This window comes from Ranitomeya variabilis, chromosome 2 (assembly GCF_051348905.1).
Source record: "Ranitomeya variabilis isolate aRanVar5 chromosome 2, aRanVar5.hap1, whole genome shotgun sequence".
Classification (NCBI taxonomy): domain Eukaryota; kingdom Metazoa; phylum Chordata; class Amphibia; order Anura; family Dendrobatidae; genus Ranitomeya; species Ranitomeya variabilis.
In genome coordinates this window covers 22,283,169-22,310,277 of record NC_135233.1, presented here as the reverse complement: position 1 = coordinate 22,310,277, position 27,109 = coordinate 22,283,169, and the positions used below count along the sequence as shown (strand labels likewise).

Here is a 27,109-nt window from a genome sequence, read left to right as displayed (position 1 = left end):
CTGAACGAAAACTACATTTATCTAAATGCAATAAAAGTAGAAATCTGACAATCACAGAAAAAGATAAAATCGTGTGATTCGTCCTCCGCACCCCCGCTGTCAGCCGCCGGCAGCGCTCCGGTGACTGCCCCTGACAGCTCACAAATCGGTGTGAATTATTCTGCTGGATGATTCTAATTAGCGGACTCCTCTCTGGTCTTTAATAATGACACCGGCGAATATAATGAGGTCCGGACTGATTGATTAATTCGTTTGGTGAGCATGAGAGCCAGGAGGATCGGCCCGTAATGGTCTTACTGGGCTCTAGCTATACACATGGCTTAGATACACTGCTCAGCAGAGTGTATCATACATGACAAGACTAGATACAGTAGACTGTATCACACATGAACGGATTAGATACTCGGCTCAGCAGAGTGTATCATACATGATAAGACTAGATACAGTAGACTGTATCACACATGAACGGTTTAGATGCACGGCTCAGCAGAGTGTATCATACATGATAAGACTAGATACAGTAGACTGTATCACACATGATCGGATTAGATGCACAGCTCAGCAGACAGTATCAGACATGATAAGACTAGATACAGCAGACAGTATCACACATGAACGGTTTAGATGCACGGCTCAGCAGACAGTATCATACATGATAAGACTAGATACAGTAGACTGTATCACACATGATCGGATTAGATGCACGGCTCAGCAGAGTGTATCATACATGATAAGACTAGATACAGTAGACTGTATCACACATGATCGGATTAGATGCACAGCTCAGCAGACAGTATCAGACATGATAAGACTAGATACAGCAGACAGTATCACACATGAACGGTTTAGATGCACGGCTCAGCAGACAGTATCATACATGATAAGACTAGATACAGTAGACTGTATCACACATGATCGGATTAGATGCACGGCTCAGCAGAGTGTATCATACATGATAAGACTAGATACAGTAGACTGTATCACACATGATCGGATTAGATGCACGGCTCAGCAGAGTGTATCATACATGATAAAACTAGATACAGTAGGCTGTATCACACATGATCGGATTAGATGCACGGCTCAGCAGACAGTATCAGACATGATAAGACTAGATACAGTAGACTGTATCACACATGATCGGATTAGATGCACGGCTCAGCAGACAGTATCAGACATGATAAGACTAGATACAGTAGGCTGTATCACACATGATCGGATTAGATGCACGGCTCAGCAGACAGTATCAGACATGATAAGACTAGATACAGCAGACAGTATCACACATGAACGGTTTAGATGCACGGCTCAGCAGACAGTATCATACATGATAAGACTAGATACAGTAGACTGTATCACACATGATCGGATTAGATGCACGGCTCAGCAGACAGTATCATACATGATAAGACTAGATACAGTAGACTGTATCACACATGATCGGATTAGATACTCGGCTCAGCAGAGTGTATCATACATGATAAAACTAGATACAGTAGGCTGTATCACACATGATCGGATTAGATGCACGGCTCAGCAGACAGTATCAGACATGATAAGACTAGATACAGTAGACTGTATCACACATGATCGGATTAGATGCACGGCTCAGCAGACAGTATCAGACATGATAAGACTAGATACAGTAGGCTGTATCACACATGATCGGATTAGATGCACGGCTCAGCAGACAGTATCAGACATGATAAGACTAGATACAGTAGACTGTATCACACATGATCGGATTAGATGCACGGCTCAGCAGACAGTATCAGACATGATAACACTAGATACAGTAGGCTGTATCACACATGATCGGATTAGATGCACATGATAGGCTTGGGTACACTTAGGTAGGACAGTAGAGATACATCTGATACATTGTATCGTTTCCCGTGCCCCAGTGTATCGCAGGAAGCACCAGGAGCTCCAGGCCATACAGATGGAGTTACAAAGCCCCGACTACAAGTTGAGCAAAGTCCGGACCTCCACCATCATGACTGATTACAACCCCAACTACTGCTTCGCCGGCAAGGTGACCTCCATCGGAGACCTGAAGGAAGTGCCCAGGAAGAACATCTCCCTGATCAGGTAACGAGCCATGATAATATCACAGATATGTAACAGTCATCATCTGCAGCCGATACCAGAGCCGTACTGATCATCACACGGCTCCAGGACGGCTGACCAACCACTGATCCTAATACCCAGGGAGACACAAGTAGCCCCTGAAAGGCGAACTCCAGACAGAGCTTTACGGAGTCCAGGTCCGACCATCGAATCTAGAAGTCTGTGGATTATCTTTCCAATTGGAAGATTCCACATTATCTTCTGACTCCGGTTCTACAAGCTTTGTTCTGGACTATAGGAAGGAAAAGTAACTAGAAAATAACAGGTTATTTAATTCAGGTTTTACTTTTAAAGTTTATTTTTAAAACCTTGAAATACAGCAGATTTCATTCATTGACACTTCCTGAGACTTTCTGGTGATTTGTCGGCTTTGCTGTATAGACTAGGACAAATAGAGCAGAGTCATCTCATTATCAGCTGCCGGTAGCCTATAGAAGGCAGAATAATAACATTACACGCTATATACAAAGATAAGGATTCGTGGCCCCCTCTGTAATGTCCTGGTCTTCAGGTGCCATTCATCGCAGCTGCCATAAAGCACACCCTCCGCTGTAAATTCTATATACACAATACAAATCTGAAGTAAGTCCCCAATATGGCCACCACCAAGAAGGTTTTTAAAAAAATCTACATACAATTAAAAGTAATAGCGCAACATTATCTATTCTACTGGCTGAAATCTAACGTTTTAGATTAAAATAATAGAAATTAGATTTTTCCCTTTAAGGAATTATTCTCTACATCTCGATCCGTGAGTCCGTGCGTGAATATCTATTGTTCCATAATTATGTTGAAATATACAGAAAAAGAAAAAAAACATTGTAAAGAAAAGTTTATGCCGCCCTAGAAATTGATACATAGAATAGTAATAATCTGTTACTAAAACTCCGGAGAAAATTCCGGTGACGGATCTGTGTATTAGCTGCATTAACTTCCATGAACTCTCCGGCTGCCGGGGCCAGAGATTAACTACAGTCCTCCAGTGTGAGACATAAAGAAGGAGCTTCAGCCGACCGTTAGCGCTAAATTGATGAGATGCCACAGAGGGACCTTGTGCCGGAGTCACAATTCAATTTGTCAGAAGGTTCCGAGGACGGAAAGAAGGATGCGATCCGGAGCCGAGGAGAACGTCCTCCTAGTCCTAATGATGAATATGTTAGCGGCAATGTCTAGATCCTGTCACTCACCTTTATATGGACCGAGCCGACAGATATATACATCCAATCACCGCAGATAAAAGTCTCTTCTAGCAGCGGATTTATTGTAAATGTCAGACGGCCCCAATTTCTGTGAATTAAGAAATCCTTCTAGAACAGATGACAAGTGTAGAGATGATAATAATGTAGTAACTGCCGAGACAGCCGAAAATCACATGTAAGGGAGAGACGTTCAGGGTACAACCGAATGAGGAGAGATAGATAGATAGATAGATAGATAGATAGATAGATAACAGATAATAGATGCTAGATAGATAAAGAATATATAGATAATAGATAGAGATAATATATAGATAATAGTTAGATAATAGATAACAAATAGATAATAGATAGACAATAGATAGATAATAGATAGAGATAATATATAGATAATAAATAGATAATAGATAACAGATAGCTAATAGATGCTAGATAGATAGAGAGAGATAATATATAGATGATAGACAGATAATAGATAGAATATATATATAATAGATGATAGATAGATGAAAGATAGATAGATAATAGATGATAGATAATAGATGATAGATAGATAATAGATACATATATAGTACAGGTATAGATAGATGAATGTAATCACTGTCGGGCGGTTATAGATAATAGATAGATAGTGTGATGTGTGGGGTATCATTCTGTCTATGTTCATATTTTTACTGATATTAGGAGAGTTGTCTTGTTGCTGCGTATCATTCTGTGCATTTAATCTTAATTATCCAGATATCTAATTTCAGTAGGTAAAGAAACACAGTTCGTATGAGCCCTTAATGTTTGTTGTAACTTATTGTCTGTTATCTCTGGAGGACAGGGACACAGGGTGATTGAACAATAGATGTTTGTTAATATGTTGGTTACACATTTTACCAGGTCAGCTAGTTTGTTGCCCTGCAAATCAGAGAAGGACGAACTATGCAGATTTATTACATACTCAAAACAGTGACAGTTAAACTCATCCCACCTCCCCCCTGATCTGTGGATGATGATCTGAAACACAAATGTGGGTATAAAGAGGAATTTCCTATCCTTCTGAGAAGAAAAACCAGTAATCTAGATCCTCTGTGAGACATTGATGCTAAGACTGGCACCCCAGAGAGACTTGGAGAAACCTGGATTGCACTGGACATACTGCTGGAGGAGCCTATACGGAGAAGTATCTGGAGCCGCACTGCCATATCGATCTCCAAGCGGAGGTTTGTGAATCATCTCTTGGGGCATTTATCCCGTTGCTGGACTGTACCCGTGATCCTGGATTATTTTATCCTCTGTGTGGTGGATTGTTTTATGGACCTTTTCGGTTTGCATGTAATAAAGGTTCTTGGGACTGTTCACTCATCTCTCGCTCTGTTGATTGTGTGATACCTGAGTAGGACCCTGTCATAGATAAGATCGAGAGATAGATACTGAGGCATGTAAACGTGTATCTTCTTTACGGGGTTTTATTTCCCTCGTGGTTTATATTTTTTACTTCTCAAACAGAGCCTAGACATTTCGACATAAAAACCAACCAGATCATTATAAGGTGACTCCTCAAATTCTGTATATTCAGTCTCTCAGGACTCAGGTAATTTATCTCTTCCACATGACCAACCTCACATAGTAATAATATGAACAGGGGGTTAGCAGGTCTGAGGGCCGAAATCTGCTGGTTTTTGAGTTTGGATTTACAATAAACCAGAAGAAATTACAGACTAAAACACAGCCCTGAGAAATGCAAATAAGATGCAAAACACTTCAGCATTATTATACGCTGAGATACTTTATCTGCATGAACGAGAAAAGAGGGAAACCATGGTAAAAAAATATAGTCCCAATTCTATATACAAGAATATAACTACAGTACTATAATACTGCTCCCTATATACAAGAATATAACTACTATAATACTGCTCCCTATATACAAGAATATAACTACTATAATACTGCTCCTATGTACAGGAATATAGCTACTATAATACTCCTCCTATGTACAAGAATACAACTACTATAATACTGCCCCTATGTACAAGAATATAACTACTATAATACTGCCCCTATGTACAACAATATAACTACTATAATACTGCTCCTATGTACAAGAATATAACTACTATAATACTGCTCCTATGTACAAGAATATAACTACTATAATACTGCCCCTATGTACAAGAATATAACTACTATAATACTGCCCCCTATGTACAAGAATATAACTACTATAATACTGCCCCCTATGTACAAGAATATAACTACTATAATACTGCCCCCATGTACAAGAATATAACTATTATAATACTGCCCCTATGTGCAAGAATATAACTACTATAATACTGCTCCTATGTACAAGAATATAACTACTATAATATTGCCCCTATGTACAAGAATATAACTACTATAATACTGCCCCTATGTACAAGAATATAACTACTATAATACCGCTCCTATATACAAGAATATAACTACTATAATACTGCCCCCATGTACAAGAATATAACTATTATAATACTGCCCCTATGTGCAAGAATATAACTACTATAATACTGCCCCTATGTACAAGAATATAACTACTATAATACTGCTCCTATATACAAGAATATAACTACTATAATACTGCCCCTATATACAAGAATATAACTACTATAATACTGCCCCTATATACAAGAATATAACTACTATAATACTGCCCCTATATACAAGAATATAACTACTATAATACTGCTCCTATGTACAAGAATATAACTACTATAATATTGCTCCTATGTACAGGAACATAACTACTATAATACTGCGCCTATGTACAAGAATATAACTACTATAATACTGCTCCTATGTACAAGAATATAACTACTATAATACTGCCCCTATGTACAAGAACATAACTACTATAATACTGCCCCCTATGTACAAGAATATAACTACTATAATACTGCCCCTATGTACAAGAATATAACTACTATAATACTGCCCCTATGTATAAGAATATAACTACTATAATACTGCCCCAATGTACAAGAATATAACTACTATACTACTGCCCCCTATGTACAAGAATATAACTACTATAATACTGCCCCTATGTACAAGAATATAACTACTATAATACTGCCCCTATGTACAAGAATATAACTACTATAATACTGCCCCTATGTATAAGAATATAACTACTATAATACTGCCCCTATGTATAAGAATATAACTACTATAATACTGCCCCTATGTACAAGAATATAACTACTATAATACTGCCCCCTATGTACAAGAATATAACTACTATAATACTGCCCCTATGTACAAGAATATAACTACTATAATACTGCCCCTATGTACAAGAATATAACTACTATAATACTGCCCCTATGTATAAGAATATAACTACTATAATACTGCCCCTATGTATAAGAATATAACTACTATAATACTGCCCCCATGTGCAAGAATATAGTTAATATAATACTGCCCTTATGTATAATATATAAATATTTATTGGATATATTAAATATATGAACACGTGTTTGGGAGCTCGGAGATATTGTGTAAAGCAGGATCTTCCACAGGTTAGAGGGACAGATGTCCCTGGAATATTCTCATACTTGTTAACCCATTAAAATGGCATTTTCACATCTTAGAGTTTATCTCCTTTATGTTTTGCAGAGGTCTGGGCCATGGGGCATTTGGAGAAGTGTATGAAGGCCAAGTAATGTCCATTCCTAATGACCCTCCCCTGAAGGTTGCAGTGAAGGTAGGTGATGTAGGGGATATTGATTACGGTATATGATGAATTCTTGCCTGTATATGCAGCATAAAGATGTCAGCGGAAACTATGCAGCGAGGTCCCCAGACATGTGACCATGTGTTGCCGATCCTATAGAGAGAATCTGCTCCACGATCCAGAGCCCCTTACAAGTGACTTTGCAGCCTTGGAGCGACCATAGACTAATCTTCAACTTGACATATTGTCTATGACAATGAAACTTTCCAGGCAGAACCTAAAATCACTACAAAACTTCTGTCCTAGAGGGTGATCTTTTTAAATAAAAGGTCATTGTTCATTGAGTTAAAATCCATCACAGAATAGAATAATTGTGTATACATCAGGATCGTTCATGTTCATTGTCAGAAGCATCCATTGTAGGTCAGCGCTGTACTTTCTGCCAGGCAGCTGTTGGCACTGGTGCTTGGAGTGGCAGAAGTTATAATGGTTGCAGCTCACATCACCATTGGGTGGCGGAATACAGACACATGTAGAATAAACATCTAACGGAATGGCAAAATCAATCTTAGTCTTCAAACTTGGCCATCTAGCTTTATAATCTGCTTTGAACTGCTGCTCTAGCAAAAATTCGCAGTCAAACACTATTTGCAAACTTTCTCGCTTTGTGAGATTCTCTGCTCTTGTCCCCATGCTCAGACAGGAAGAATCTTTCTAAACAGTTTCTGACTACGGATTCTTGCAAAAGCAGCAGATCAAAGCAGCTTGTAAAAGATCACGAACCGGGCAGTAACACCAGCACAGTGTTGGAGACAGAAGGCAGCAAGGAATTCAGAACTTTGCAAAAGCTTATCAGTAATTAAATAAAAACTAAACTTTAGTAACTTTTTAAGAAATGGCTGAATAACATTTGTAGCAACTTGACAGAAAAGGGCAAATCAACAATTTTGTTTACTGGGAATCTTTTTTTTATGGTCTTTTTGACCTTGTCTTTCTTATAGAGTAAATCTGTAACAAGGTATCGCCAGATCATTACTTAGGAGATAGACAAAAGTTACAAAGTTGTTGTGTTTTATCGTTTTTTTCCGAACTTTGATTGACAGGTTATTTTGAGAACCATTTTCTTGAACAATAAATTCCGACGTAAGTTGGTCCGAGCCGAGCCGGACACATTGCTGATTGTCAGTTCCTTTTGATTAAAGTAGTTACAGGTCCAAGATCTTCCATAAAACAGCGGCACACCGGAGCCATCCATTACTTCTCTCTTGCTACATTGACGTGATTCCGGAAGCGGGCGTCTGCTTAGAGCCGACTCATAAACCGTCCTTTCTGAGACATCTTAAATCTTGTGAAGATTTCTGCAGGTGCGCGCCGCTTCTCCATTCTCTTTATGTCGGCGTCTGAGAGGCAGGAGACGGGAGGGTGATTTTTTTCCTCTGATGAAACTTTTTTATGTTACTTTTACAAGTTTACAAATAATTGATACAAGTGCAGCGCGGCGCCGCTTCATTATTCTGCAAACAGAAGGCATAAAACCGACCCTAGAAAATATATATATATAGTAAAAGAACCAGAAGACGGCTGTAAAACAGATCCAGAGCCCTAAGTAACAACTCTGAACCAATATAAAGTTATAGGCCCAAGGACTCGGAACAGTTTCACGGCTCGTCATCGTATAATGGAAAGTTCTGCAACTCTCGAATAGAATTTTGGCCCCAATTTATCAATTGCATTTTTTTTTTTATTTAAGAAATGTTCTGTTTTTTTATTTTACTCTGGTCGACTTTGCACCAAGTTGCATCTAAATAGAGCTCGATGTTTAATTTAAAAAAAAAGCGCAAAAAAGCCTCTTGTCATTTGCTCCATTTTCATCCAATCGTTGCACATTAGTCTCCAACTGCGCAGAAGAAAAATTAAATGTTGCGATATTTCGAGAAGTCGCAAATGACTAATATCCAAAACATCTGGATAACAAATATCACGCACACATTGCTGAGCAAACTAAAATAAAAACTATTGTAAAAATGGAACAAAAGCATAAAGAATGTGGTAAAAATATAAAAATAACGAAAAAAAAAAACTTTTATGGAATGAAAAAGGTACAAAAAAAAAAGCTGAATCTTGGCCTTTATCTTTCATGTTCTGCTTGATGCCTTTAAAGTTCTTGTCTAAATTTACCAAGCTGCACACACACAAAACTTCTCACAGTTGAGCTTTTGTTACACTTGTATCCAGTTGTCTGTTTAATAAACACATCACAAATCTCTTTACTTTCCAGATACATTGTATCAGTGGAGGTCGGGTGTATCAGTATGGACTGGGCACTGGCTGCAATTGTAACAAATCCTCAGTTGTAAAATATATGTAAAAAATATTAAGATTTAAAAGTTCAAATCATCCCACTTTTGCCGCATTAAAAATAAAGCAATTAAAAAACACATATTTGATATTGCTGCGTTTGTAGAAGTCTGATCTATCAAAATATAAAATATATTAATCCGATCGGTAAACACCGGAATGATGTTATTTTGGGCGCCGCAACATTGCAATAAAATGCAATAAGAGGAGATCTAAACATCGTATCTACACCTAAAATGGGATCAGGAAAAACTTCATCTCAGGGTGCAAAAGATAAGCCCTGACCCATCCCCAGATCCTGGAAAATGAGAGAGCTACAGGTCTCACAATATGGCAACAATAGCAAATTTTTTTATTTTTTTATTTTTTACAAATTTCTGTTTTTTTGTTTTTTTTTCACTACTTAAATAAAAATAAAATCTATACATGTTTGGTATCTGCATACTCGTACTGACCGGGAGAATCATATTGTCAGGACAGTTTTACCATATAAGGAACAAGGTAAATATATAAAACAAAAAACTATTTTGGAATTGCACTTTTTTTGTTTGCAATTTCAACAATTTTTTTTACCACTTTCCAGTGCATCGCATGATAAAATGAATGATGTCATTCAAAAAGTACAACACGTCTTGCTAAAAACAAGCCCTCGTACGGTTTTATGGATGGAAAGATTAAAAAAAAAAATTACAGCTCCTGGAAGAAGGAAAGGAGAAAATGGAAAAAAAAGGAACCTCTTTGCTACATCTTTTGCAAAAATGAGGGATTTGTGTCCCTTTAGTTTGTGTTCTTGCACCGCGGCCTTTTGAAATGTGTTAGACAAGAGAGTAATAAGTAATGGATGGCGCTGTCTGCTGATGAGAGAGGATGATGTGATGAACCTGAATATTAAGTGTGTGCCGAGCGTCTTGGAAGTCAGCAGTTTGGCCTTTTTTTAAGTCCTCAGACTGTCGATACATTGAATTCTATAGATGCCGACTCAGCACCGACGCGCGCCTGTTTTACCGTAATAACGTTGTTTGAGCTCAGGAATCTGGATGATTTCTTGACAGACTTCACCCTTTGTGGTCACGGTCCTGAAAAGTCCTTGAGAACGACAGTTCCTCTGGGTAAAGATTAGGAAGGTGACTGATTGGAGGCAAACATAGAACCAGGCGTTACTCCACCACTAGGGGAGCTACACACAGCTTGAATTTTTCACTTCTATCAATTTCTTCTGAGCCCTATAGAGATATATTATAAAAATAATTTGCAAGGAATTGGGCTCAACCCTGAACCACCAGGGCTAATAGGTGGTAAACACTAAACTGAAGCACTCATCCCCAAATATTAGCTGTTCCCACAAATGTATGATATATCATATACTATCCCCAAAACCACTCTAAGCCACCAGGAACATTATCACAAAGTTCTCTGTAAATTGTTTCCTCACTGACACACAAGGACTAATAAATATTAATCTTTAAAGTTGCAAACCTCCCCAGATATTCTTTATTACTTATAACATTCCTGAAGCATCATAGATTTACCACCAATGTTAGGTGCTAAACCCTGAACCACTCTAGACCACCAGGGATATGATCAGGAATATTAGGTCTGACCTCTTAAGTAATCTATCCCAATGGCTTTATATCAGAGTTCTGACCCCATAAACATAAATGATAAAAATTATTTGTAGGGAACTTTGCAGCTTTTTGGGCTCATCACTAAACCACCAGGACTTATAGGTGTTAACTAATAATCTGCTTCAGTCCTCCCCAAATAATAGATATTACTCATTCCCATCCCCGAGTATCATGTATTTGCCACCAAAGAAACAGAGATATCAAGTAGTAACTCAAACCCCTCTAGGCTACCAGGAATATTATCACTAACCCCTAGAATCATTTATCCCTATGTCAATGTTTCAGAGTTCTAACCCTATAAAGACATAAAAATGATTAGCAGAGAATTTTGCAGCTTTTGGGGCTCATCGCTGAACCACCAGGACTAATAGAAATTCACCTAAACTCTCCCAAGATATTACCCCATAACCTATTCCTGCAACACGGGGGTCCTGGGTTAATATCCCACCAAGGAGTTTGTGTGGGTTTCCTCCGGGTTCTCTGGTTCCTCCCACACTCCAAAGACTCACAGGGAATTTAGATTGTGAGCTCCCATGGGGACAGTGATGATGATGTCTGTAAAACTCTAGGCCACCAGGGATATTGTATGTTCTCCGGGTGTTTGTGTTGGTTTCCTCCATGTTTTTTTATTTTCTTCCCACACTCCAAATACATCCTGACATCTCTATATAAGCCAGTATTATGAATAAGTCTCTAGACCACCAGGGATTTTAACACTGACTTACCCAAAATCATTCCTCCTTATGGAGAGGAATTTAGATCTTTTGGGGTTCATCACTGAACTACCAGGACTAATAGCCATTCTGCTCCAGACTTTTCTAGTTAATAGATATTACCCATCCCAATCACCAAGAATGACATATTTGCCACCAGACCAACAGAAATATTCGATAATAACCCCTGAACCACCAGGTATATTATCACTGACATCTAAAACCAGATAGTTAGAGAGATGTTATAAAACTGATTTGCTGATAACTTTGTGTCTTTTTGCGTGCATCACCGACCCACCAGGGCTAATAAGGGTTAACCTGTTCAATATCTGCCCTGATATTAGACCTTCCTCCAGCATCACAGATGTATCACCAGTATACCAGGAAGATTAGGTAATGACCCCTAAATCACCCTAGACCACCAGGGATACCTTCAGTGCCACCTAAACTGTAAATGGTTGATGTGGGAAATTACTTTGTGATCTATGCTCCTCTTCTCCAGACTCTCCCGGAGGTTTGCTCTGAGCAGGATGAACTGGACTTTCTTATGGAGGCTCTGATTATCAGGTGAGGAGCCTCAGAAATGTGATAATGAAGATGTTGGGAGACAGGGCAACTTTAAATGATGACAATTATATAGCTGTGAGATAACCTTTTTAAAGGCATCTTATAGAAGTCCCCTTTAAGACATTTTTAAAGGGCAGCTCCATTTAGCGTAATTGCATGTCTGGGGGGTGTAACAGATGTTTCTCCCATCATGTTTCAGAGTAGATACTTTTATCACTTGCTGCTTCCCAGTAGAGAGGGGGAAGGAAAGTGACCATTGCTCTGAGGACGGGATTCTGTTTTCCTCCACAGTAAATTCAACCACCAGAACATCGTGCGATGCATCGGAGTGAGCCTACAGGCCTTGCCCCGCTTTATTCTGCTGGAACTTATGGCTGGTGGAGACCTGAAGTCATTTCTCAGACAGACGCGACCAAGACTGGTGAGAGCTGCATGACTATGGCATGGAAATGGTACATTTAAGGCAATTTTGTGCCTTTAAGACGTATACCCTATTGATATGTCAGAGGTGGGAATACCCCTTTAAGGATTTATAGACAGTAAAATAAAAGCTGTAAAAGTTACCAGTCAAATTTTGATGTCTAATTTATTTTGTTGTTCATAGAAAGTTATAGGCTGGCAGCACTATCTGTACCTAAATGTAGAGACTAGGAGGCAGAACTATCTGTATCTAAATGTAGAGACTAGGAGGCAGGACTATCTGTATCTAAATGTAGAGACTAGGAGGCACAACTATCTGTATCTAAACGTACACACTAGGAGGCAGGACTATCTGTATCTAAATGTAGAGACTAGGAGGCACAACTATCTGTATCTAAATGTAGAGACTAGGAGGCACAACTATCTGTATCTAAATGTAGAGATTAGGAGGCAGAACTATCTGTACCTAAATGTAGAGACTAGGAGGCAGAACTATCTGTACCTAAATGTAGAGATTAGGAGGCAGAACTATCTGTACCTAAATGTAGAGACTAGGAGGCAGAACTATCTGTACCTAAATGTAGAGACTAGGAGGCAGAACTATCTGTACCTAAATGTTGAGACTAGGAGGCAGGAATATCTATATCTAAATGTAGAGACTAGGGGGCAGAACTATCTGTATCTAAATGTAGAGATTAGGAGGCAGAACTATCTGTACCTAAATGTAGAGACTAGGAGGCAGAAATATCTGTACCTAAATGTTGAGACTAGGAGGCAGGAATATCTATATCTAAATGTAGAGACTAGGGGGCAGAACTATCTGTACCTAAATGTAGAGACTAGAAGGCAGAACTATCTGTACCTAAATGTAAAGACTAGAAGGCAGAACTATCTGTACCTAAATGTAGAGACTAGGAGGCAGAACTATCTGTACCTAAATGTAAAGACTAGAAGGCAGAACTATCTGTACCTAAATGTAGAGACTAGGAGGCAGAACTATCTGTACCTAAATGTAAAGACTAGGAGGCAGAACGATCTGTGCTAGCATTATTTACACGGAGGCCAGTACTATCTCTACATGTATATTTTCCATGAGGAAACAAGGGAGGCAGCACTGTCTGTGCCTACATCATTTACAGCATTATCAGAGCGTAAATTATGTACACGAATGCAGTACTATCTGTACTTAGTCCTGGGCAAAGGTTTTAGACAGGTGTGAAAAACTGCTGCAAAGAAGGAAGAAGCTTTCATAATCAAAAGCATTAATAGTTTATTTTATCAATTACCAAAATGCAAAATGAATAAATAAAAAAATGTAAATCCATTAGTATCTGGTGACCGTCCCCTCCATCATCAGTCTCTGGTGACCGTCCGTCGCCTCCATCATTAGTATCTTCTGACCACCTGTCTCCTCCATCATCAGTCTCTGGTGACCACACATTGCCTTCATCATCAGTATCTGGTAACTGCTTGTCGCCTCCGTCGCTTCTTTTACATAACCTTTAAAACTTGTGCAGTTTGGACCTAGCAAAGGTTACTCCCTCTCTTAGGCTACATTATTTATAGAGAGTGACAGGGAGGTAGTAATATATGTGCCAACGGGAAGAGATAGGAAAGCAGCACAAGCTATGCCAACATAATTTATAGGACAACACAGAGGGCGGTGATATCTGCATCCACTTTATTTACAATGAGACACAAAGAAGAATAAAAAGATATTATCTTTGTTCTCTCTGTCTCAACTATTTTCAAGAAGAAACGAGGCAGTACTATCTGTACCTACACTATTTACTAGAAGAGACAATGAGGCAGTGCTATCTATGCCCACATCATTTACAAGGAGAGACAAGGAGGCAGTCCTATCTATGCCTACATCATTTACAAGCAGAGACAAGGAGGCAGTGATATCTGTGCCTACATAATTTACAAGGAGAGATAAAGAGGCAGTGCTATCTGTGCCTATATCATTTACAGGGAGAGACAAGAAGGCAGTGCTATCTGTGCCTACATAATTTACAAGGAGAGACAAGGAGGCAGTGATATCTGTGCCTACATCATTTACAAGGAGAGATAAAGAGGCAGTGCTATCTGTGCCTATATCATTTACAGGGAGAGACAAGAAGGCAGTGCTATCTGTGCGTACATAATTTACAAGGAGAGACAAGGAGGCAGTGCTATCTGTGCCTACATCATTTACAAGGAGACACAAGGAGGCAGTGCTATCTGTGCCTACATGATTTACAAGGAGAGGCAAGGAGGCAGTGCTATCTGTGCCTACATCATTTACAAGGAGAGACAAGGAGGCAGTGCTATCTATGCCTACATCATTTACAAGGAGGCAGTGCCAACTATGCCTACATCATTTACAAGAAGAGACAAGGAGGCAGTGCTATCTGTGCCTACATCATTTACAAGGAGAGATAAAGAGGCAGTGCTATCTGTGCCTATATCATTTACAGGGAGAGACAAGAAGGCAGTGCTATCTGTGCCTACATAATTTACAAGGAGAGACAAGGAGGCAGTGCTATCTGTGCCTACATCATTTACAAGGAGAGATAAAGAGGCAGTGCTATCTGTGCCTATATCATTTACAGGGAGAGACAAGAAGGCAGTGCTATCTGTGCCTACATAATTTACAAGGAGAGACAAGGAGGCAGTGCTATCTGTGCCTACATCATTTACAAGGAGACACAAGGAGGCAGTGCTATCTGTGCCTACATAATTTACAAGGAGAGGCAAGGAGGCAGTGCTATCTGTGCCTACATCATTTACAAGGAGAGACAAGGAGGCAGTGCTATCTATGCCTACATCATTTACAAGGAGGCAGTGCCAACTATGCTTACATCATTTACAAGAAGAGACAAGGAGGCAGTGCTATCTGTGCCTACATCATTTACAAGAAGGGACAATGAGGCAGTGATATCTGTGCCTACATCATTTACAAGGAGAGACAAGGAGGCAGTGCCATCTGTGCCTACATTATTTACAAGGAGAGATAAGAAGGCAGTGCTATCTATGCCTACATCATTTACAAGGAGACAGTGCTGTCTATGCCTACATCATTTACAAGGAGAGACAAGGAGGCAGTGCTATCTGTGCCTACATCATTTACAAGGAGACACAAGGAGGCAGTGCTATCTGTGCCTACATAATTTACAAGGAGAGACAAGGAGGCAGTGCTATCTGTGCCTACATCATTTACAAGGAGAGACAAGGAGGCAGTGCTATCTATGCCTACATCATTTACAAGGAGGCAGTGCTATCTATGCCTACATCATTTACAAGAAGGGACAAGGAGGCAGTGCTATCTGTGCCTACATAATTTACAAGAAGGGACAAGGAGGCAGTGATATCTGTGCCTACATCATTTACAAGGAGAGACAAGGAGGCAGTGCTATCTATGCCTACATTATTTACAAGGAGAGACAAGGAGGCAGTGCTATCTATGCCTACATCATTTACAAGGAGACAGTGCTATCTATGTCTACATTATTTACAAGGAGAGACAAGGAGGCAGTGCTATCTATGCCTACATTATTTACAAGGAGAGACAAGGAGGCAGTGCTATCTATGCCTACATCATTTACAAGGAGACAGTGCTATCTATGTCTACATTATTTACAAGGAGAGACAAGGAGGCAGTGCTATCTATGCCTACATCATTTACAAGGAGACAGTGCTGTCTATGCCTACATTTACAAGGAGAGACAAGGAGGCAGTGCTATCTGTGCCTACATAATTTACAAGGAGACACAAGGAGGCAGTGCTATCTGTGCCTACATAATTTACAAGGAGCGACAAGGAGGCAGTGCTATCTGTGCCTACATCATTTACAAGGAGACACAAGGAGGCAGTGCTATCTGTGCCTACATCATTTACAAGAAGGGACAAGGAGGCAGTGCTATCTGTGCCTACATCATTTACAAGGAGAGACAAGGAGGCAGTGCTATCTATGCCTACATCATTTACAAGGAGGCAGTGCTATCTATGCCTACATCATTTACAAGAAGGGACAAGGAGGCAGTGCTATCTGTGCCTACATAATTTACAAGAAGGGACAAGGAGGCAGTGATATCTGTGCCTACATCATTTACAAGGAGAGACAAGGAGGCAGTGCTATCTATGCCTACATTATTTACAAGGAGAGACAAGGAGGCAGTGCTATCTATGCCTACATCATTTACAAGGAGACAGTGCTATCTATGTCTACATTATTTACAAGGAGAGACAAGGAGGCAGTGCTATCTATGCCTACATCATTTACAAGGAGACAGTGCTGTCTATGCCTACATTTACAAGGAGAGACAGCAGTGCTATCTGTGCCTACATAATTTACAAGGAGACACAAGGAGGCAGTGCTATCTGTGCCTACATAATTTACAAGGAGCGACAAGGAGGCAGTGCTATCTGTGCCTACATCATTTACAAGAAGGGACAAGGAGGCAGTGCTATCTGTGCCTACATTTACAAGGAGAGACAAGGAGGCAGTGCTATCTATGCCTACATCATTTACAAGAAGAGACAAGGAGGCAGTGCTATCTGTGCCTACATCATTTACAAGGAGACACAAGGAGGCAGTGCTCTGTGCCTATATCATTTACAAGGAGAGACAAGGAGGCAGTGCTATCTATGCCTACATCATTTACAAGGAGACAGTGCTATCTATGCCTACATCATTTACAAGGAGAGACAAGGAGGCAGTGCTATCTGTGCCTACATCATTTACAAGGAGAGACAAGGAGGCAGTGCTATCTGTGCCTACATCATTTACAAGGAGAGACAAGGAGGCAGTGCTATCTGTGCCTACATCATTTACAAGGAGAGACAAGGAAGCAGTACTGTCTGTGCTATGTTTTCATAAAGACGCAGAATACCAATACAATTGGTAAATAAAGAGATAGAATTGTTACATAGAGAACTGGAGCACATGAACATACAGCCATATCCTTGACTCCTTACGCACGATTCTGCAGTCTGATCATTGGCAGCTGTCCGACTCAGCATGACCTGGAAGAAAGATTTTATTTTTTTATGTTCCAAGAAAATATATTAAAAAAATTAAATATAAAAATCTCCGTCTGCTGCGCGGCTTGTCCTGTAATCTTTGTCGGGCTGTCAGACTAGCATTGTCAGAGGGAATTACTCTCATAAATAGTCTTCAGCAGAAGCAGCCTCCATTTTTTTCTCTTTTCAAGCACATTAGCGCAGCGGCCTCAGTGAAAAAGAAGAATGTTCCGCAGTCAGAACATCACGTTGTATCCTGTTTATCTCGCAGACATCATAAATCACCCGCCCCATCTACGGTGTTTCCAAAACTCATCTCCATCTGATAAGATACTAATAGGAAAGTAACTAATGGACAATCCCTCCAATATCAGCACAAGAAACAGATCTCACAATCTACTGAATGTAGACACATTGTGGAAAAGAGAACCTGAAGATTGTTACCACCAAATGTATCCTCTGTCATCGGCACATCAGGGCAGTTCTTATACATAAAGTACTGTATTATAAGAGTTATATTCTTGTACATAGGGAGCAGTATTATAGTAGTTATATTCCTGTACATAGGAGCAGTATTATAGTAGATATATTCTTGTACATAGGGAGCAGTATTATAGTAGTTATATTCTTGTACATAGGGAGCAGTATTATAGTAGTTATATTCTTGTACATAGGGGCAGTATTATAGTAGTTATATTCTTGTACATATGGGCAGTATTATAGTAGTTATATTCTTGTACATAGGGGCAGTATTATAGTAGTTATATTCTTGTATATAGGAGCAGTGTTATAGTAATTATATTCTTGTACATAGGGGCAGTATTGTAATAGTTATATTCTTGTACATGCAGCAGTATTATAGTAGTTATATTCTTGTACATAGGAGCAGTATTATAGTAGTTATATTCTTGTACATAGGGGCAGTATTATAGTAGTTATATTCTTGTACATATGGGCAGTATTATAGTAGTTATATTCTTGTACATGCAGCAGTATTATAGTAGTTATATTCTTGTATTTAGGAGCAGTATTATAGTAGTTATATTCTTGTACATAGGGGCAGTATTATAGTAGTTATATTCTTGTACATAGGGGCAGTATTATAGTAGTTATATTCTTGTACATAGGGAGCGATATTATAGTAGTTATATTCTTGTATTTAGGAGCAGTATTATAGTAGTTATATTCTTGTACATAGGGAGCAGTATTATAGTAGTTATATTCTTGTACATAGGAGCAGTATTATAGTAGTTATATTCTTGTACATAGGTGCAGCATTATAGTAGTTATATTCTTGTACATAGGGGCAGTATTGTAGTAGTTATATTCTTGTACATAGGAGCAGTATTATAGTAGTTATATTCTTGTACATAGGAGCAGTATTATAGTAGTTATATTTTTGTACATAGGGGGCAGTATTATAGTAGTTATATTCTTTTACATAGGGGCAGTATTATAGTAGTTATATTCTTGTACATAGGAGCAGTATTATAGTAGTCATATTCTTGTATATAGGAGCAGTATTATAGTAGTTATATTCTTGTATATAGGGGCAGTATTATAGTAGTTATATTCTTGTACATGGAGGCAGTATTATAGTAGTTATATTCTTGTACATAGGGGCAGTATTATAGTAGTCATTCTTGTACATAGGAGCAGTATTATAGTAGTCATATTCTTGTATATAGGAGCAGTATTATAGTAGTTATATTCTTGTATATAGGAGCAGTATTATAGTAGTCATATTCTTGTACATAATAGCAGTATTATAGTAGTCATATTCTTGTATATAGGAGCAGTATTATAGTAGTTATATTCTTGTACATAGGGGGCAGTATTATAGTAGTTATATTCTTGTACATAGGAGCAGTATTATAGTAGTTATATTCTTGTACATGGGGGCAGTATTATAGTAGTTATATTCTTGTACATAGGAGCAGTATTATAGTAGTCATATTCTTGTATATAGGAGCAGTATTATAGTAGTTATATTCTTGTATATAGGAGCAGTATTATAGTAGTCATATTCTTGTACATAGGAGCAGTATTATAGTAGTCATATTCTTGTATATAGGAGCAGTATTATAATAGTTATATTCTTGTATATATATATATATAAGGAGCAGTATTATAGTAGTTATATTCTTGTACATAGGGACAGTATTATAGTAGTTATATTCTTGTACATAGGGGCAGTACTATAGTAGTTATATTCTTGTACATAGGGGCAGTATTATAGTAGATATATTCTTGTACATAGGGGCAGTATTATAGTAGATATATTCTTGTACATAGGGGCAGTATTATAGTAGTTATATTCCTGTACATAGGAGCAGTATAATAGTAGTTATATTCTTGTACATAGGGGCAGTATTATAGTAGTTATATTCTTGTACATGGAGCAGTATTATATTAGTTATATTCTTGTACATAGGAGCAGTATTATAGTAGTTATATTCTTGTACATTTGAGCAGTATTATAGTAGTTATATTCTTGTACATAGGAGCAGTATTATAGTAATTACATTCTTGTACATAGGGGCAGTATTATAGTAGTTATATTCTTATACATAAGAGCAGTATTATAGTAGTTATATTCTTGTACATAGGGGGCAGTATTATAGTAGTTATATTCTTGTACATGGAGGCAGTATTATAGTAGTTATATTCTTGTACATGGGGGCAGTATTATATAGTTATATTCTTGTACATAGGAGCAGTATTATAGTAGTTATATTCCTGTACATAGGAGCAGTATTATAGTAGTTATATTCTTATACATAGGGGCAGTATTATAGTAGTTATATTCTTGTACATAGGGGGCAGTATTATAGTAGTTATATTCCTGTACATAGGGGCAGTATTATAGTAGTTATATTCTTATACATAAGAGCAGTATTATAGTAGTTATATTCTTGTACATAGGGGCAGTATTATAGTAGTTATATTCTTGTACATAGGGGGCAGTATTATAGTAGTTATATTCTTGTACATAGGAGCAGTATTATAGTAGTTATATTCTTATACATATGAGCAGTATTATAGTAGTTATATTCTTGTACATAGGGGCAGTATTATAGTAATTATATTCTTGTACATAGGGGGCAGTATTATAGTAATTATATTCTTATACATAAGAGCAGTATTATAGTAGTTATATTCTTGTACATAGGGGCAGTATTATAGTAGTTATATTCTTGTACATAGGAGCAGTATTATAGTAGTTCTATTCTTGTACATAAATTTTGCATTGCTTTAGTTTTTTCAAAATCTTCTGGTATATTTTTTTACTTTTCCCATTCCTTGTTTCTCTATAGAACCAGCCATCTTCTCTTACCATGACGGACCTACTGAACGTGGCTCATGATATAGCTAATGGCTGTCAGTATCTGGAGGAGAACCACTTTATTCACAGGTACATGCAAAAAGGTTTCTTCAGGAGGGCATTGGAATATCGAACTGTTCAGATTCAGTTCTCTAGTCACATCCAAAGCTGCATTTAAAATCCAAATTTTATTCCTATAAACTCTGCTCATCTCGTCTGTGCAGTAAATGATCCAATGCCTTATTGAAGACCATTGTATTTATTCTGATCAGCCCCCATCGTTCACCTTCCAGTGCCCATCGGGGCTTAACCTTACATTGTGGCCTCAGCACTGGTAATATTAAGTGTTATATTTGAGCAGTTGGTAACAATGTTACTGTGGCATTGTTATGTGCACACTGTAAGATGCTATCAGATTTTTACTATATGGCGGTATTATATGTAAAATGTACTGCAATTATGTTTTAAAAACATAAATGAAGAATGGGGGTCCTCCATTTCACAGCAAGACGCTAAAATTGCCCCTGATGATCTGATAGCTCGTTGTAGGTATAAACTTCCATGGAACTTGACATAAAAGTCTTCGGATCATCCGAGACAAGCGGCCCGTCCTGAGGTGCCCGTCGCAGAGGTTTATTGACTGACCTTTATTACAATAATTGATCATGTCTTTCCAGAGACATCGCTGCAAGGAACTGCCTCCTCACCTGTCAAGGTCCTGGCAGAGTTGCAAAAATTGGGGATTTCGGGATGGCTCGCGATATATACAGGTAATGAGACCGACAGTGATTAATAAAGAAAATACAAGTCACCTGGGGTTACGACGTCTGATGTCACTGCTGTCTGTTACAGGCGTCTGAATAATAAAATATCAGGCAGATTGTGTGATTGTTACTAGAACCGTTGTCTATTGGAGATATACAGTGCATATTTGTCAACTGGGAGGTTCCTTCTAAAAGAGGAGACGTTCCAGGCCTTTCAGAAGAGGTGGCGACTCTCTGGGGCGCAGACAGCAGGACCACCCGAGCGTCTCTGGTGCTTAATGCCAGGATCCTCCAGTGCCCAAATGCAGTCAGGGAACATGAAAGCGGCGTGCAAGGGACAAAGGCATAAAGGGGCTGAAAAATTGGGGGCATCTATGGGTGGACATTTTACACTCCACATTCCGTGTCCTCCGGGACATATAGATGGTGATGACATGAACCAGTACTGGGGGCCGTCTGTACCAATACAGAGCAACATCATAAGACGACTGTAAGAAAGTCAAAGGGCAACTGCAGACAGAACGGATATAAACCGTGCCGGTGATCAATGGATGGAGCACCTTATCACTTTCACTTAGGAAGTTTTGTCTGTGTTCATTGCTTTCTTGTCAGCGTTTTATCTCAGCCAAAGCTAAAATATACAGTATTTCCGTATATTATCCCAAAATACTGCGGCTTTCTAGTAAGTATTTATCTCTCTCTAAAGCTGGATTCACAGCTACACAGTTCAGTACTGCTGTATAGTTTCTTTCATGCTGTTGCTTTCTAGTAAGTATTTATCTCACTTTAGAACTGGATACACAGCTCAGTACTTCTGTATAGTGTCTTCCATGCTGCTGCTTTCTAGTAAGTATTTCTCACTCTAAAGCTGGATTCACAGACACACAGCTCAGTACTGCTGTATATTGTCCACTGTGCTATTACTTTCTAGTAAGTGTTTTGTCTCACCCTGGAGCGGAATTCACTCCTCTACTGCTCAGTGCTGCTATATATTGTCCACCATGCAGCTGCTTCCTAGTAAGCATTTATCTCACTCCAGAGCTGGATTTACAGCTACACAGCTCAGTACTGATGCATATTGTCATCCTTGCTATCGTTTTCTATTAAGTGTTTTGGCTCACCCCATAGCTGGATTCACATCTACACTGCTCAATGCTATTGTATAATGACCTCCATTCTGCTGCTGCTAATTCTGAACATGTGCTACATAGTAAGAGGAGAGCCGAAATCCCTCATGTCTGTGTATGGCAGACATAATAGCAGCTAGTATAGATCCACTAGTTCAGAGATAACTGAAAATTAGAGCGCTAGCGCCAGAAGAGGAGAGAAATAATGAAATTTGCAGGATACGAGTCATCTTATGGCCAGACAGTGTTATTCCTCATGTCACACAGGCAGCTTACTCTGAGTAGTCACCTGAGTGATCGGTTTTCATCTGTTTTTCTTTCCCATTAACTTGCCACGTACAGATCGCCCCCTAGTGGTTAAGGAAAGAAATAGACTAATTAGCAATAAGTTGCAGATAATTCTTCTACTAGCAGAAATGGCAACTTTATTATTACCCCAATTGGATAGAACAAATCAGCATGTGATCAGAACAACCAGCAACAGATCAACAATACAACAATCTGTATAAAAAGGTTCTGGGGTAGCAATGAAATACTTAGTTTCCAGCAAATTGTGGCTTGTGGACCCCGGGAAGCGGCAGGTTCAAAGCAGAACAAACATAACTAATATTTAATGGAGAGCGTTATCTGACCGGAACAACAATTACTTCCTTGAAAGGTCAGGTCCGATACTTTGTAGATCATAAAAACACCGAACGCTGCTTATAATTATACATAAGAGCTGAAGATTGTTGCTTTGCTTGAAATAATTACCAGAAATTATAGAACATTTAGTTACGATAACTCCTTTTAAATGGAGGCTGCAGAAGAACATCTTTTAAGCTTTTACCAGTGTCATATTTTCCTTTTTTAAGGGATGATGATTATAACTGTTGAAAAGATCCCCAAAATGCTCACTCACTTTTTTTCCCATCAATGCAAGTGAAAGGAGCCAACAATTGGTATATTGCTTTAAAGGGAATATTTAATGTTTATAATATTCAGTATCATCCCTTAGAACAAGTCATTGTGACTAAATTGAGGCTTCTAATAATTGAATGTGATGTTTCCATCCAAAGTAATTGCATTTGATATTTGACAATTTTTATTTACATGCAGTACTCTTTCCTACCACTGCTATCAACAAACTTTTTCCATAGATGACAATGCAACAGCGCCCCCAACCCTGATTTCTAATGCTCTGATCTTTGAAATGCAATAACATTGGGATACTTAGTCCCCCAGCGATGGGATAAATGTTATTTTTCTCAGCAGAAAGAGCTCTAACTCATTTTTTTTTTTTAGAGGTGGTGCATCGATCATTTACTAATATTATGTAACCTAGAGTTGGGAGGGTAAAAGCTACAAAGTGGCTTTTAGTAACCAGTGGATTAACGCCTTCTCCCCAGGGCCAGTTATTACAGAAAAGGAGGCTGTGCCATGCTGCCAGTAAAGTGGATGCCCCCCGAGGCCTTCATGGAAGGGATATTTACATCTAAGACAGACACATGGTAAGTCTCTACTGTAAAGCGAGTTCATAAACTGCTGCAAAGTTTACAAAAACTTTTCCGATTGGTCCCCAGTTTTGTGTTTTTTCCCCTCCAATCATTACTGATTTGCAGACTGTTTCACTGCATTTTTTACTTTCAGGTCTTTTGGGGTCCTGCTGTGGGAGATTTTCTCTTTGGGTTACATGCCGTACCCCAGTAAAAGTAATCAGGAAGTTCTGGAGTTCGTCACCAGCGGAGGAAGAATGGATCCCCCAAAAAACTGCCCAGGACCCGTGTATGTACAGTAGATGTGGACAGATAAACTCCGCAGTTATTCAGTAACTTTGAAATACTAATTTGTTCGTCTATAAGGGGAACTCTAGTCGGGTCCAGTCTCCAGTCACATCCAGAGCTGCAAATAGAATTCTGCAACATTTCTCATGTCCGGTGATTGTGCGCCTCCATTTGTCGCGCTGCCTCAGGTGCGATCAGTCCAGAAACCACACAGACTCCTAGTGTGAAAATCCAATGTTACAGTATTGATAGCAGCTTTGGATGTGATTGGAGTGCTGCACCCTGCCAAAAAATATTTGATCAAGAAATAGATATAGCAGAGGCTGTAATTGCCCCCAGCTCTCGGACCGGGCAGCATTGGGGTTGGCTTTGGGGCAGGGGTCTCTCCGCATTCTGCTGATGGGTCCCAAGTGGCAGTCAGCAGATGTTTGAGTGCAGCTCTAGAAGTGAATGGAGCATTTATAATAATATCATTCTAATTGCTCTTATCATTTGATGTTATGTGGTAAAGGGCTGAGGGGGCCGGTAATCGGGGAGGCCGAGGCGCGGAGAGTCCACCCTGTATATTATGGCCGAATGTTCTTTTCTGCATTATAGGTACCGAATAATGACGCAGTGTTGGCAGCATCAACCCGAGGACCGGCCGCACTTCTCCATGATACTGGAGAGAATCGACTACTGCACGCAGGTAGCAGCCAAAGCCCAGTGATGTATAACAGAATAAAGCAGGGCGCCCCCCACCCAGGACACGGCGTCCCCCCAGCGGGAGCCTCAAAGCAAGCAAACAAGTGACAAATTCAAGGTCCATCAACAGCAGCCCAAGACCAGACCCCATAAAGTAAAATAATGGCACCGCAGACCAGACTCCCTATACAAATACAGCCACTGGAATAAACCCTCTAATATACAGACCGCAAGACAAGACCCCCAAATACAGACCTGATACCAGACCTCCGAATACAGACCGCAAGACCAGACCCCCCCCCCCCCCCGAATACAGACAGCAAGACAAGACCCGATACCAGATCTCCGGATACAGACCGTAAGACCAGACCCCCCCCCCCCCCCGAATACAGACAACAAGACAAGACCCCTGAATACAGACCTGATACCAGACCTCCGGATACAGACCGTAAGACCAGACCCCCCCCCCCCCGAATACAGACAGCAAGACAAGACCCCCAAATACAGACCTGATACCAGACCTCCGGATACAGGCCGTAAGACCAGACCCCCCCCCCCCCCCCCCGAATACAGACAGCAAGACAAGACCCCCAAATACAGACCTGATACCAGACCTCCGGATACAGACCGCAAGACCAGACCCCCCCCCCCCCCGAATACAGACAGCAAGACAAGACCCGATACCAGATCTCCGGATACAGACCGTAAGACCAGACCCCCCCCCCCCCGAATACAGACAGCAAGACAAGACCCCCAAATACAGACCTGATACCAGACCTCCGGATACAGACCGTAAGACCACACCCCCCCCCCGGAATACAGACAGCAAGACAAGACCCCCGAATACAGACGGCAAGACAAGACCCCTGAGTACAGACCTGATACCAGACCTCCGGATACAGACCGTAAGACCAGACCCCCCCGAATACAGACAGCAAGACAAGACCCCTGAATACAGACCTGATACCAGACCTCCGGATACAGACCGTAAGACCAGACCCCCCCCCGAATACAGACAGCAAGACAAGACGCCCAAATACAGACCTGATACCAGACCTCCGGATACAGACCGTAAGACCACACCCCCCCCCCCCCCCCCGGAATACAGACAGCAAGACAAGACCCCCGAATACAGACGGCAAGACAAGACCCCTGAGTACAGACCTAAGATCAGACCCTCAAATACAGACTGCAAGGCAAAACCCCTGAATACAGACTACAAGACAAGACCCCTGAATACAGACCCAAGCCCAGACCCCCAAATACAGACCTGAGATCAGACCCCCCGAATACAGACTGCAAGACACGACCCCTGAATATAGACCTAAGACCAGACCCCCAAATACAGACCTAAGACTAGACCCCCCCCGAATACAGACCTTATACCAGACCCCTGAATATAGACCTGAGACCAGACCCCCTGAATACAGACTGCAAGACAAGACCCCAAATACAGACAGTAAGACCAGACCCCCCGAATACAGACCTGAGACCAGACCCTCCGAATACAGACTGCAAGACAAGACCCCTGAATACAGACCTGAGACCAGACCCCCTGAATACAGACTGCAAGACAAGACCTCTGAATACAGGCCTGAGAGACCCCCAAATGCAGACCTGGGACCACCCCCCCGAATACAGACTGCAAGACAAGACTCCCGAATACAGACTGCAAGATAAGACCCCCCAAATGCAGACCTGAGACCAGACCCCCCGAATACAGACCTGAG

The 27,109-nt window shown here is 40.0% G+C and overlaps 1 protein-coding gene across 3 annotated transcripts in view; it reads left to right on the top strand.

Annotated features, from left to right (window-relative positions):
• The window catches only part of ALK (ALK receptor tyrosine kinase), an 880,658-nt gene that overhangs the window by 837,096 nt on the left and 16,453 nt on the right, over nt 1–27,109 (top strand). For all 3 annotated transcript variants that reach the window (XR_013220998.1, XR_013220999.1, XM_077282112.1), the window contains 9 exons: nt 1,905–2,091; nt 6,972–7,059; nt 12,228–12,292; nt 12,584–12,713; nt 21,034–21,131; nt 21,719–21,811; nt 24,321–24,422; nt 24,562–24,696; nt 25,293–25,383. Coding sequence is in view for 1 of the 3 variants with exons in the window: in XM_077282112.1 (XP_077138227.1) it covers nt 1,905–2,091; nt 6,972–7,059; nt 12,228–12,292; nt 12,584–12,713; nt 21,034–21,131; nt 21,719–21,811; nt 24,321–24,422; nt 24,562–24,696; nt 25,293–25,383 (989 nt within the window). In the remaining 2 variants the exon portion in view is untranslated. The remainder of the gene's footprint in view (nt 1–1,904; nt 2,092–6,971; nt 7,060–12,227; nt 12,293–12,583; nt 12,714–21,033; nt 21,132–21,718; nt 21,812–24,320; nt 24,423–24,561; nt 24,697–25,292; nt 25,384–27,109) is intronic.